At 32.5% G+C, this 12,162-nt stretch overlaps 1 protein-coding gene across 10 annotated transcripts in view; it reads left to right on the top strand.

The window, feature by feature from the left end:
- NF1 (neurofibromin 1) overlaps positions 1-12,162 on the top strand; it is a 225,348-nt gene that overhangs the window by 51,349 nt on the left and 161,837 nt on the right. For all 10 annotated transcript variants that reach the window (XR_012499533.1, XM_074343088.1, XM_074343083.1 and 7 more), the window contains exons 3-5: positions 761-844; positions 4,259-4,449; positions 9,134-9,240. Coding sequence is in view for 9 of the 10 variants with exons in the window: in XM_074343088.1 (XP_074199189.1) it covers positions 761-844; positions 4,259-4,449; positions 9,134-9,240 (382 nt within the window). In the remaining variant the exon portion in view is untranslated. The remainder of the gene's footprint in view (positions 1-760; positions 845-4,258; positions 4,450-9,133; positions 9,241-12,162) is intronic.

Below are 12,162 nucleotides of genomic sequence, written 5' to 3'. Positions count from 1 at the left end.
AAACTGGAAGTATGGGCAATCATTTGCCTTACAAAGATATTTTCTCTTTATGGAAAAAAATTGACTTTTTGAAAAAAGCAGAACCTTTTATAAACATGTAAAAGTGATTTACAGAAATACACTGAACATTTTCTGGAGCTCTTCTGTTGCAGTGTGTGGGGCATAGCAGTAGGATTTTGTTTATATAAATAAGTGGCCATGTTCCCAGTCAGACTGAAAATGTTTTAATATTTGGAATCTTCTTTGAAAAAACAAAAACAGTATTGGCATTCATTTAGTGCTTATTGAGTAAACTGAATTGTGGAAACCATAGTCTCTTGTCAATAAATAGTATAGTATTTGATTTAAGGATAGTGAATGCTTAAAATTCACTGTAATTGGTATTACAGTATTTTGTTGCTATAAGAATTTAGACTTTGATTATTCTGTCCATTAAAGTGTTGTTAAATGTTCAAGATTCTGCTAAAGATCTATATGTGTGTCTAAATGCTGGATATTTTTAAAGTATAAACCAGAATATCTTTTACTGTCATAAGACTAATGGCACACTGTAGTAAATGCCAGCATTTTTGTTTGTCTTTATTTTGTGTGAGCATTAGGATAAAATCAAAAATAATAGATTTAAATCTAGTATAATCTGGGAGATGAAAATGAAAGACTATTGACTTTCTTGATCCTTAGTCCCTCACTTTTCAGATGTGCTCATTTGTAGTGGAGAGTGATAACCAACTTTTAGTGTTCTGAATATCTTTTCTTTTAGAGAATATTTGGAGAAGCTGCTGAAAAAAATTTGTATCTCTCTCAGTTGATTATATTGGATACACTGGAAAAATGTCTTGCTGGGGTAAGTAAATCTGTTCTTAAATAGGCAGGTTTTGTGAATTTGGTTTTGAGAATGATCTGATATACTGAAGCATAGGTATGGACCAGGACAGTCATGGATTTTTTTGCCTAAGACATATGAATATGAATTTTAGTAACAGTTGGCTGGGTGGCATAGACAGGTTTTCAAGAAAAAATTATTTTCTCATCTTTTGTAAATTAAATAAATATTAAGTTTACTATAAAGTGTTAAGCTTGAGTCACATACCTTTCAGTTTCTTTAGAAAAGATTTTATGGAAAAGTTACTTTTTGAATTAATTAATTTCTCTAGTTGGTTAGGCCTGTGGCATTGCTTTGCTGTCAAAGAATATGATGTGAAAGACCAAGAGTAATCTTGTTTCCCCCATATGAATCTGATTTTAATATTTTACTTTTCCAATCTATATAAAATAGAACTTAGAAAATTAAAGCTGCAACTATTACTGATAAATCCTACCTTAAGAACACTTATTATGTAAATACGAACATGTAAAATAGATATGTGGAGGAGTAATTGGATACAAAACAGTTCTTTCTCACATTTCCTCTAAATAGTTATCTCAGAGTTTTCAACCATGACTTAATTAGAATTTTTTAAAAAATATTTCTGTTGTATAAAGCATAATGTTTCTGTACTTTACCAGCTTTAATTCTCCCTGGAATTAGGTAGGAGTTTATGTAAATAATAAATTTAATACCTCCATATTAAAGATTTGTCTATTCAGTATGTACTGGGGTTAACTTATTTCTTACAATCTCTCTCCCTTTGACACATCTTTTGCTTTTATTCAGAATTGCCTCTCTCTTCCATGTATTACAGTTTTTTTCTATAATCAACCTAGATGGGAAGGGACTTTGATACATGAAGACTGACTGGTTGAGAAAAGAGAGAATGGTCAGAAGTGTTAAAGGCAGGAATACGGCAGGGAGTCGGGAAGAATAATTACATTCACAAATGATGTATCCTTAGGGAAGACAAATATTTAATATGTAGGCCACAAAACCTAAGCATAATGTTTTAAACCCTTTTATTGACCCTTGTCCATATTCCAGAATTGTGAGACAGTGCTTATAAATTTTCTCTTCAGACTGAGGGTGAGCTACTTCTGTTCTAGCTTTGTGTTATCTATTAATTTGTGATGTGCTGTTGCCTTTTGTAAAATGGAGTGAAGGAACAAAAGAACTGTTTAATATTAAGGATGATGGAATTTTGAAGGTGGACAATTTTTTCAATTTCTCTTGAATCAGTTCTTTGTAGTGGTCTTACTACTGTGATTGTAAATACTAATATACCAGTGACACCCATGTTTGAAGGAGGATAGGATGGTTTATTGCCTCTTCAGTTTTACAGCTTTTCTCCATTAGCGTTTGTAATTGAAAGGTAAGGAGAGGTATTTAGGAGAATAATTGCTGGTATTATTGGCTCATGTTTAGTTTGATGCTCTTTGGACATAGCCTTATTGAAACTCTACTAAGTGGTCATGATATGACTTGTATAATGCATAAAATATATATTATCTTGCTCTGCTCTACTACTGAAAATGTGTAAATGGTTTCCATTAAGTTTATAATTAAATAATACTATTCCTATTATTGAACAATTGTGTTTTCTAAAATTGTCTCCAGTTATTTTGTGGCTTTCTCTTGATTTTCATTTTTAGATCAAAGTATATTGAGGCAGTTTAAGAAGAACTGAGCCTACAAGTACATGTTTATTATATAAGTAGTTGAAATAGCTAAATGAAAGTGAACAAATACGAGTATGATGAATAAAACAAAAATTTTGTGGGTAGAATTTGAGGAATCTTAAATATTTTTGTTCTTGTATATTGAACACTTCTATAATTTTTATTTGTTTATTAATTGGAATTAGTTTCAATATCTGTATTATTTGATTAGCCCATAAATACGAAAGCATTGTAACTCAGATTTTGCAGGTAGTTTGTTTATTTACTGTCCATACATTTCAGTGTATTTGCACCTGAAAGCCCTTGGATTGCAGTTATAGATAGGCATCTTTTGTTTGTTTTTTGAGGGGAGAGGTAACTAGGTTTATTCATTTATTTATTTTTAGAGGAGGTACTGGGGATTGAACCTAGGACCTTGTGCATACTAAGCAAGCACTCTACCGCTTGAGCTATACCCTCCCCCAGGATTGTGGTTATAGAGTTGAGCATAGTACATACACCCTTTTAGGAAAATTTGTTCTATGTTATCATGCTTGGTATTATCAAAACTGTCATTCATACAAGGATACTAAAACTGTTAGGTGAAATATTGATGTGGGACAGTGTATCTGCAGGGTAGTTTTACCCATTTGTTAATTGTAGTGATTTACTCTACGAAGTAGAGTTCTCAGTGTTACACCAAAGTTATGAAACTTGGTGTCATTAACAGTGGGACCTCCTGGCATTATGTACTCCTGATGTGATGTAACTTTAGTGACTTACCTAACGTGTTTAACCTGAATCTAATCAGACCATTAGGTTTAGGTTCCAGCTTAACAGAAAAATATAGTAACTAGAGCAATTTACCTCACTAAGACATAATCAGATCAACAATATGGAACATTTTGTAAGGCAACTGGCCATTTTCTTTAAAAAAAACAATGTTATGGGAAATAGAAATGATGTATATGGAGTGTGAAGGGGAAATAGTTTTAGAATAAAGAGACTAAAGTAATGTAATAATCATGCTGTAATCTATGAGCCATTTTTGGGGCCTGGTTGAGTAAAACAAGCTATGAAAGACAGGGGCAGTTGTGGAAATTTGAATACAAATTGGGTGTTAGCTGGTATGAGGGAATTGTTTATTTTTTCTTGGTGTGATGATTGTATTGAAGTTGGAGAATGTCCTTATTTGTAAGAAATGCTGAAGTATGTAGAGGCGGAGTTATGATGTTCAACCGAAACAAAATGACTTGTAATGAGTAATAGCTATCTGTTTTGGTCAGTCTGCCTAAAGGTGGGTATAATTGCCTGTCTAGGAATTAATTTGGATGTTGAGACAGATGACACAATGCTCTCAGTGAATATAAGTAAAGTTTATTTGGGACTCAAAATAAACTAGATATTCCCAGGAGAGGGAGGGCTTATGTAGGAATTTAATTAATGGGGGAGCAAACAGAAATAGGGGAGCTGAAGAGGATGAATGTGGAGGCCTGGGCTTTTATTGTGATTAAGAGGTAAAAAATGGAACCATCCTCTTTATTAGACTAACCATAGGTAAATACGGCAAACGGGATGAAATATTAACAATTGTGGAATATAGGTGGTGAGTATATGGGTGTTCATTATTCTATTCAATTCATATGTGTGTTTGAAATTTTTCATAATAGAAAATATTTACATTTAAATTTAAGAAAGTTTTAGAGTTATGTGATTATTTCCATTTTAGCAACCAAAGGACACAATGAGGTTAGATGAAACAATGCTGGTCAAACAGTTGCTGCCAGAAATCTGCCATTTTCTTCACACCTGTCGTGAAGGAAACCAACATGCAGCTGAACTTCGGAATTCTGCCTCTGGGGTTTTATTTTCTCTCAGTTGTAACAACTTCAATGCAGTCTTCAGTCGCATTTCTACCAGGTTAGTGTATAAATCTGCATAGGACTATTGTAAGTAATAGAAATGTTACCTACATAAAAATAAAAATTTGACAGAAATGAGTTTAACCTGGGCTTTTGTTGGAATTTTATGCATTGATTTCTTTGAAATTTTTATTACGTAATATTGTGATATTGGTGGGCACAATTAAATAAGTACTGTTATAAACTTGAAAGCCTAAATTTTAGGAAAAAATATCACCTAACCAGTCTTTTTTTTTTTTTAAACACTAGGTATGAATTTTTGGTTTGCCTTTTTAACATATTATTCCTTTAATTAAATTAGCCTATCAGATAGAATAATTGATGAGTAGTCAGAATTCTAATGATCTTTCAGTTCTGATTCTTATCACAAGATTCTCAGTTACAAAAACAAAAGCACCAGCAATCTGGAAGCACAAGGAAGTGATTAATTGCAAAGTAGAATTTTCTAGAAAGTAGATTGTGTTTTAAGTGTATGAATTGTAAAAGCTCCCATTTGTTGAGCATGTACAACATATGCTATGTGGTTTTATCCTCTGAGTATCTCTGAAATGTAGGTGATACTTTCCCCATTTTACAGGTAAGCAAACTAATACTCAAAGAAGTAATCAAAGTAATATGCCAGATAGTGGAGAACCCAAACTTTCTAAGTCAGACTGGCTTCAGAGTCTGTTTCATTATACCAGGCTGCTTCCCTATACTTCTATTTTAGCCATATTTTGATGAAATCCTTTTTATAATATGCACTCCTGTGCTTTAAAATTATATAATTTAAGCTTATACTGATGATTAGAAATCATCACATGATCATTTGTTGTGATATGCTACAGATGGAGAAATTGGTGTCCATAGTGCTATATGGAATAGGATGGTAGCAAGTAACTCTGGAACCTAATTTTATGCAAATGATTTGCCTTTCTCATGCAGGTAGAGTCAAATGGGTCCTTAATTATGACTGGGAATTATAAATCACCTAGTGATTCAGTGGATCAAGACTAATACAGAATATAGAAAACCAATTTTCTTTGCTTATTGGTTACCTGCATCTTTTGGTTTGTCTGTGTTGTGTGAACAGTGGACTTCCATTAGTCAGTTCAGTTCATTCTTAATGTGACAGATGTGAATGAGAACGTACATCATAATTTGAGAATTTGTGCTATGGTGTTCGGGGGGAATTGGCTGACTATAAAATCCTGCAATCTTTTTAATAAAAAAATGACATTTCTGTAATCATGATGATGCTAGGCAGCAACATTCTTTGACAAGCTTTCATTAGAATTCCTGATACAAAGAAAATTAAAATTTTATTTAATGGCATAATATGATTGATAATGTTGGGTAATGTTTATACAGTAAAATAATGTCTTCATGAAATCTTTTGAGTGATAACATTTCATATTCTGAGTAATAACACACTGGTTGATATAGCAAGGTGACAAACACCTAGGTGTAGCAGGAGGCGTGAAAATTATAAAAAAACAAAAAACAAAAAACACCTCCTTCTTTGTTTAAGTGACTGCTAGTCTTATTGTTAGAAATCTTACATTGAAGGTAGAAAATGATCAAATGAATAAAATGATTTTTTAGTTTATCCAAGCATGAATTGCTTTAATAAAGCACAGCAAATGTGCCACCTCTGAAAACTCTAAAATTCTTCTAGTCACCAAAGGTTTTATTTTGCAGCATTAGCACGTGTAAAAATAGACAACTTTTGTGTATTTCCTGAATCTAGTTCACTGTTTCCAGAATAGAAGTTAAGTATCTCCAGAATAAGCCAGTTTCTGTAGCTTTCAGGGGACAGACTGCTCAGAAATGAGATCTATGAAATTCATGTTTTAGACAAGTGCATTTGCTCTTTCCTTTAGCTTGTGCTAGAAATAGGAGCTGATCTTATTAGAGGGCCACTCATCTAAAAGACCATTATGATGGCTTAATGTAGAGGGGATTATCTTATGACACTACTGTCAGAGTATTAGGTGACTTAAAATATGCAAGAGACCAGAATGGAAGTTCTTTCTGAAGATTGATTTTATACGTAGTATGTAATAGATAAGTCAATGTCATGAAAATTTGTTGTGCTTGACTGTTCTACCTGTCCACAGATATTTCTCTTTTAGGATTACCATTAGCTTAAGATATTTCTGTCCTTTGTTCTTCTTTAAGGGAATAATACGAGTTACAGATCTTAAGATAACTTTTTTATTCTGCTGAAGTATACCATGTTCTGTGGCTCATATTACTCTTTTATGTAGAAGATTAGCTTCTTTCTCCACAGAATTACTATACAAGGCAGTGGATCTAATTGTTTTGTAGTGGGAGGATCCTTAGGAATATCTAATTTGACATATCACCAGAAGCAGAAGACTCAGTGCCTTTGAAAGTTCTATTTGATTCTTTTACACATCTGCTAGGGTTTGTTTTTTTTTTTTAATGGTTTCTTATTCTTTTTAATAGTTTAAAATTTCTTCCTATATGTCTAATTATTTAAAACATACTTATTTTATATTCTCTTTAAGATTGTTAAATGATTTCATATGTTTGTATGTGCCAACTCTCATTCATAGTAAATTGTTTCTGTTTTGTAAACTTTGATTGCAGATTTATCTTTTAGTGCAGTCTGTATTTTCTTTGGGAATCTCATGTAGCCTGGGGCTGTGGGAGTAGTCTCGTGATGGTTTGCATTTGCTTTTGCAAAGTGTCCAGTTGTAGACCTATATTTTTGTTAATTTCCCAGCCCTAGATTGTATGGGTAATACAAATGTGGGCCTCAAACCCTTATGAAGTGTCAGCCCTGGGTGACTTTTTCCTGTACCAAAGCTTAGGCAGAGCAGAGAGACTTCTTATGCTGGTAGTTTTTTTTTTTTTCCTCCCTCTCTTTCCTCTGTCTCTCTGTGTCTCTTTCTTTTTTGGGAAGTTTTTTTAGCCATGTTTTATGCAGGGGCCCTGGTTCTGCTTCCTGAATTATTAAAGTATAAAGCTTTGTATCCAGTCCCATGTAGATGTTAACCCCAAACCCCTAGGTTAAGGAGAGAAAAAAAAGTTAACCAACACTCACTCTTCCTTTGTTGGCCAGATCATGCCTTCAAAACTATCTCTGGTTTTCCGTTTCCTTTACATTTCTAGACTTGGATGGGTAGACAGTATTTGTTTCACTTTATTTTTGTACATTTTAAATATCTTTTTGTTGTTCAGTTTACCTAGTCTTTCTAGATATTTTAGTGGTAGGTTTTCCGCTTCATTTCTTTTGCCCAAACAACCCATTTATTTGATTTCTCTGCTTTATAAATGACATTTAAGCTTCACAAAATGCCCCTTCCCTATGAACTAGACTATAAAGAGAAATAGACTTTTCTTCCATTTTTTTCACAATCACAAGAGTTAGCTTTTCAAAAGTTAGTGTTGCTGATTTACTAAGTTGTTTCCTAAGGAGTCATATTCCATATTTTTAGGCTCTTTGCAGCAGTTGTGGAATTTTTAGCATGTAAATCAGTTTTTAGGACCTTCTCATTTCCAGTGTGAACTGCTAAGCTTTTCTCACCCTGATGATAAGAACATTAGTGTAAGTGCTTAGGATAGTTTTAATGTTAGCTGTACATCTGTAGGCTAAAGTGAGTGAAAGAGGAATTTGAGAAGGAAGAAATAGCATTGATTTCATTATTTAGTAACTGAAGGTTTAGTGTGATGATTAATGTCAATTTTTAATATATTAAAATTGTTACAGTTTGAGCTAATATTACAAATAAGGTCATGTAGTTTGTGCTTCTTCACCACCTCTCCCTCTGCATTTGTGAAAATTAGTAATTCCATTCTGTTGCTTACATTTTCTTAATATCTATTAATTGAAATAATCATGCCTCATTAGGAAACACACTTTGGTAAATTAGCAGTACCAATTTTTGAAAAGCTAACCTCTGGTGGTTAATGAAAAATGGAAGAAAACTTTAACCTCTTTATTTAGACTTCAGTAAATTTGTCAGTTTAAAAACTTCTGTATTTTTGTTGTGTTAAATTTTTCTACATTTTTGGTAACTTCATATTTAATAAGAGGGAAATTTGGGGTTTAGAAAGATTCTTGTCATTACAAGCTTAAATTCTACTGTGAGAGGAGGGATATTAATCAAATAATCACATAAACACATGTACAGACTGTGAAAAGTGCCGTGAAGAAGGGCTTACTCTTTTTTAATACAAAGTAAGTATAGCCTGTGAATGTAGATAAAATAGCATTCGTGTTTCTGAAGACTAATTGATGTGAATAGAAGTTAATGAAATTTGTCTTTAACTTACAATTTGAAATATAATTATGTTATAGAAAAATTTTAAAAATACACGTAGCAGGGAGAAAGTATTTCAGATACCCATACATCTCTTACTGTGCTTTGGCAGTTATCAGCATGCTGATTCTTTTTTTTTTTTTTTATTGAATAACTGTGTATTTAAGGTGTACAATATGATGATTTGACATACATTGTGAAGTTTACTAGGTTATCATGGTTTCTTTCATCATACCCCCTGTATCAGTTATGTTCCATTATATCTTCATAAGAAAAATTTATTCTCTTACTTTTATATGTGTATTTTCTCTTAAAAACTCATCTTTACAGTGAGAAGAATCTGTTGAATTCAGAATTTTGGACTATCCTATGATTTCAGTTGATAAATTATTTTTGGTTTTTACTTTTTAGGTTACAGGAATTAACTGTTTGTTCAGAAGACAATGTTGATGTTCATGATATAGAATTGTTACAGTATATCAATGTGGATTGTGCAAAATTAAAACGACTCCTGAAGGGTACGTTCAAATGTATGATATATCTGAAATTAATCAATGTGGGTGAAAAACCAGAATTTTGAATTTATTAATTATATTGTGTTGAGCTAGGACATCAAAATGGATTTTATAATGCAAATGTTTTTGTGAAATGGGCAGTGATACTTTATGGTTCAGTAATTTTTGAACCTTTGAAAACAATACAGAAGAGAGAAAATGAGTATCTTAAATCCTGGCAATGGAAAGTTTTGCTCAGCTACAATTTTTGCTTTTAATAAAGACAATCTAAGAATGCTGTTATTTAATTTTTCTAGAATTCCATCTCTTAAGGATAGCTGTAAGTTACAGAAGGTGTTTGTTTTGCTGTTGCAGTGCTAAAAGTAGATGGTTTAGCAAGATATAAAAGTTTCATTACAGAATGGAGCCAGAAGACTGTGCTCTTACAATGAAAGGAGAAACTGAGTTAGGCATCTCATTTCTGACATTCTGTGTTCGGATCTGTTACTGACTGACTGACTTTACAGCATTACAAAGTCTTTTACTCTTTCAGTGACTAGTTTTGCTTCTTTGTAGAACATGTCAATAGTAGTCACACATGAGGATATTATAATGTGTGATTTTAAGGCTTTGGAAAGTGCTTTACATGATTATGTTCATTGAAATAAACTATCAGAAGAAACTGAGAGAACTTTTGTGATAAGCAGTAATGTATTAATATAAATTAAGTATCAGTAAGTATTATTAATAAGCTGAGTATAAATACCTAAATTCATTTCACAAAAATTGTTTTAGTTTTATGTAATGTTGGATTCTAGCTAATTTAAATGTGAAACCTTATAGTAAATGATTTTCACTTTTTTTTACTTTGTATATTGATTAAAGAATTGTCAATAATGTTTTTTAATGTCTGACCTAAGAGGAAATTTAGTTGTATTAACTTTGAAAACCTCAATAGTTCTGCAGTGTAATTTTCAAAGTACCTTGTTTGGTTTTCTATGGTGAAAGGAATGGAAACTTCCTGTAATAGGAATAGTAAAAGTAGTAATGTGTTTTAAATTGAGTTCAGCAGCATTTGTTGAGAAACTATTCAAGAAACCATGCTAAGTGCTAGGCTTACAAAGGTTAATAAAATATTGAATCTCTCCCTATGGAGCATATGGAGTAGTTTATGGCAAGTGTATTATTATCAGATTATTTGCAAAGCAATGTGACAGAGACAGACAGAGTAGAATAAAGTGAGAGAAGTATGTATGTATGTGTTTGGGGGTGGGAGATGTTAAAAGGAAAAGAGCAAGATATGGAGGTACAAGAGTAGGTCAGGTCATATTAATAAAAACATAGTAATGTTTGTGGCACTTTCAGTATGTGCCCAACATTATGCTATGCAGTTTACATGCTTTTTCTTTTCGTCCTCAAAATAATTCTGTGAAACAGATAATTATTATTACCATCCCCTGTATAGATAAGGAAACTGAGGCTTAAGTAACATTTCCAAGGTCATATCACTAGGGAGTGGCAGGACGAAGATTCAGTTCACATCTGCCCATTTCTAGAGCCAGAGTACTTTACTGCTACCCTGTTTTGCTTATGGGCTGTAAGGCTTTAATTAGTGGCCGTGGGAAGTGATGCAAAGGCTTTTGGGTGGGAATTACCTTGATCAGTATTTTACTTTGGATGTACCACTTTACTTGAAATTTGCAGGATGATTTGATAGAAAGTTACATGAACTTCTGGAACCTAGTTGTTTAGTAATGTGAGTGAGAAATAAGGGTAGTAGAAGTCTGTATAGAATGTGGTAATTTGATATGGTATTTAGGAAGTAGAATACATGGCCTTTGAGTAGAATACATTGCATAGTTTTTGGTGATTGATTTAGGTATGTGAGGTTAAAGGGAAGTATCACCTAGTATTACAGAGCAAGCTGCTGAAAGCGGGAAAGGAAGGGTTGATAGGGGAAAAGAGAGCGGCCAGGAAAATAAATTCAGTTCTAGATCTATTGAGTTTTAGGTATCAGTAGGATATCCAAGCAGAAACATATAGAACTGGCGTAATAAAATGTTTATGTATTGGAATTGAGAATAAATTACTGTGTATAACACATTTAAGATGTCATAAAGGTAAAGTAGATGAATACAGGAAGGCAAAAGGATTGAGAGCACTGTGAAGTGTAATGCTATTATTTGGAAATCAAAGAAGGGTTAGAGCAAAGAAGGTTGGAAGATATATTTTAAAACTGACTTGAAGAGCAAGGTACTCATTTGCAAGTCCAGAAAAAATTGACTTTTAAAAGATTATTTAGACAATTTTATAGCTTGAAGACTTTATCTTAGAAAGATATTTATATAAATGTAGTAAGTACCTGTATCCTTTCATTAAAAGTCCATAGGGCAAGCTCTCTGCCAAAATAGTTTATAAAAGGAGCATCTTTTCCATATATAAACCTTTTTGTAGATGTAGACAGTAAATTTATAGAAGAGGAAGTTAAAATATCTAATATATCTGGAGAAATGTTTAATCTTGTTTAAAAAATGCAGTCTACTATTTTGAGCAGTCAAATTAGAATAAAAGAAATGAACACATTTAATGGTGGCAAGGATGTGATAAGGGCACATTCATATACTGCTTGGTGGTTGTAGCCTTTGGCCCAACCCTTCTGAAAACTAGCTTGGCAGAATTTATCAAGAACATTAAAAAATCGTCTCTTGGACTGGATAATTCTGTTTCCAGATATTTATGTACTTTAAACAATCAGTAATGTGGAAAGATTTGGATATGAAAAGTATTTATTAGTGTTATTTATAATGGTGAAATATTGGAAATGTCTTAAATGTACGATTGGAAATGTTTAAATAACCAGTGACTTAAATATTCTGAGAGACATCAAAGCATAAAGCCCAATTCAGTCATTTATTAGATCTGTAATCTCATAAACACAGTTGGTTC

Source organism: Camelus bactrianus, chromosome 16, assembly GCF_048773025.1.
Source record: "Camelus bactrianus isolate YW-2024 breed Bactrian camel chromosome 16, ASM4877302v1, whole genome shotgun sequence".
NCBI lineage: Eukaryota > Metazoa > Chordata > Mammalia > Artiodactyla > Camelidae > Camelus > Camelus bactrianus.
This window is presented reverse-complemented; position numbering and strand designations above follow the sequence as displayed.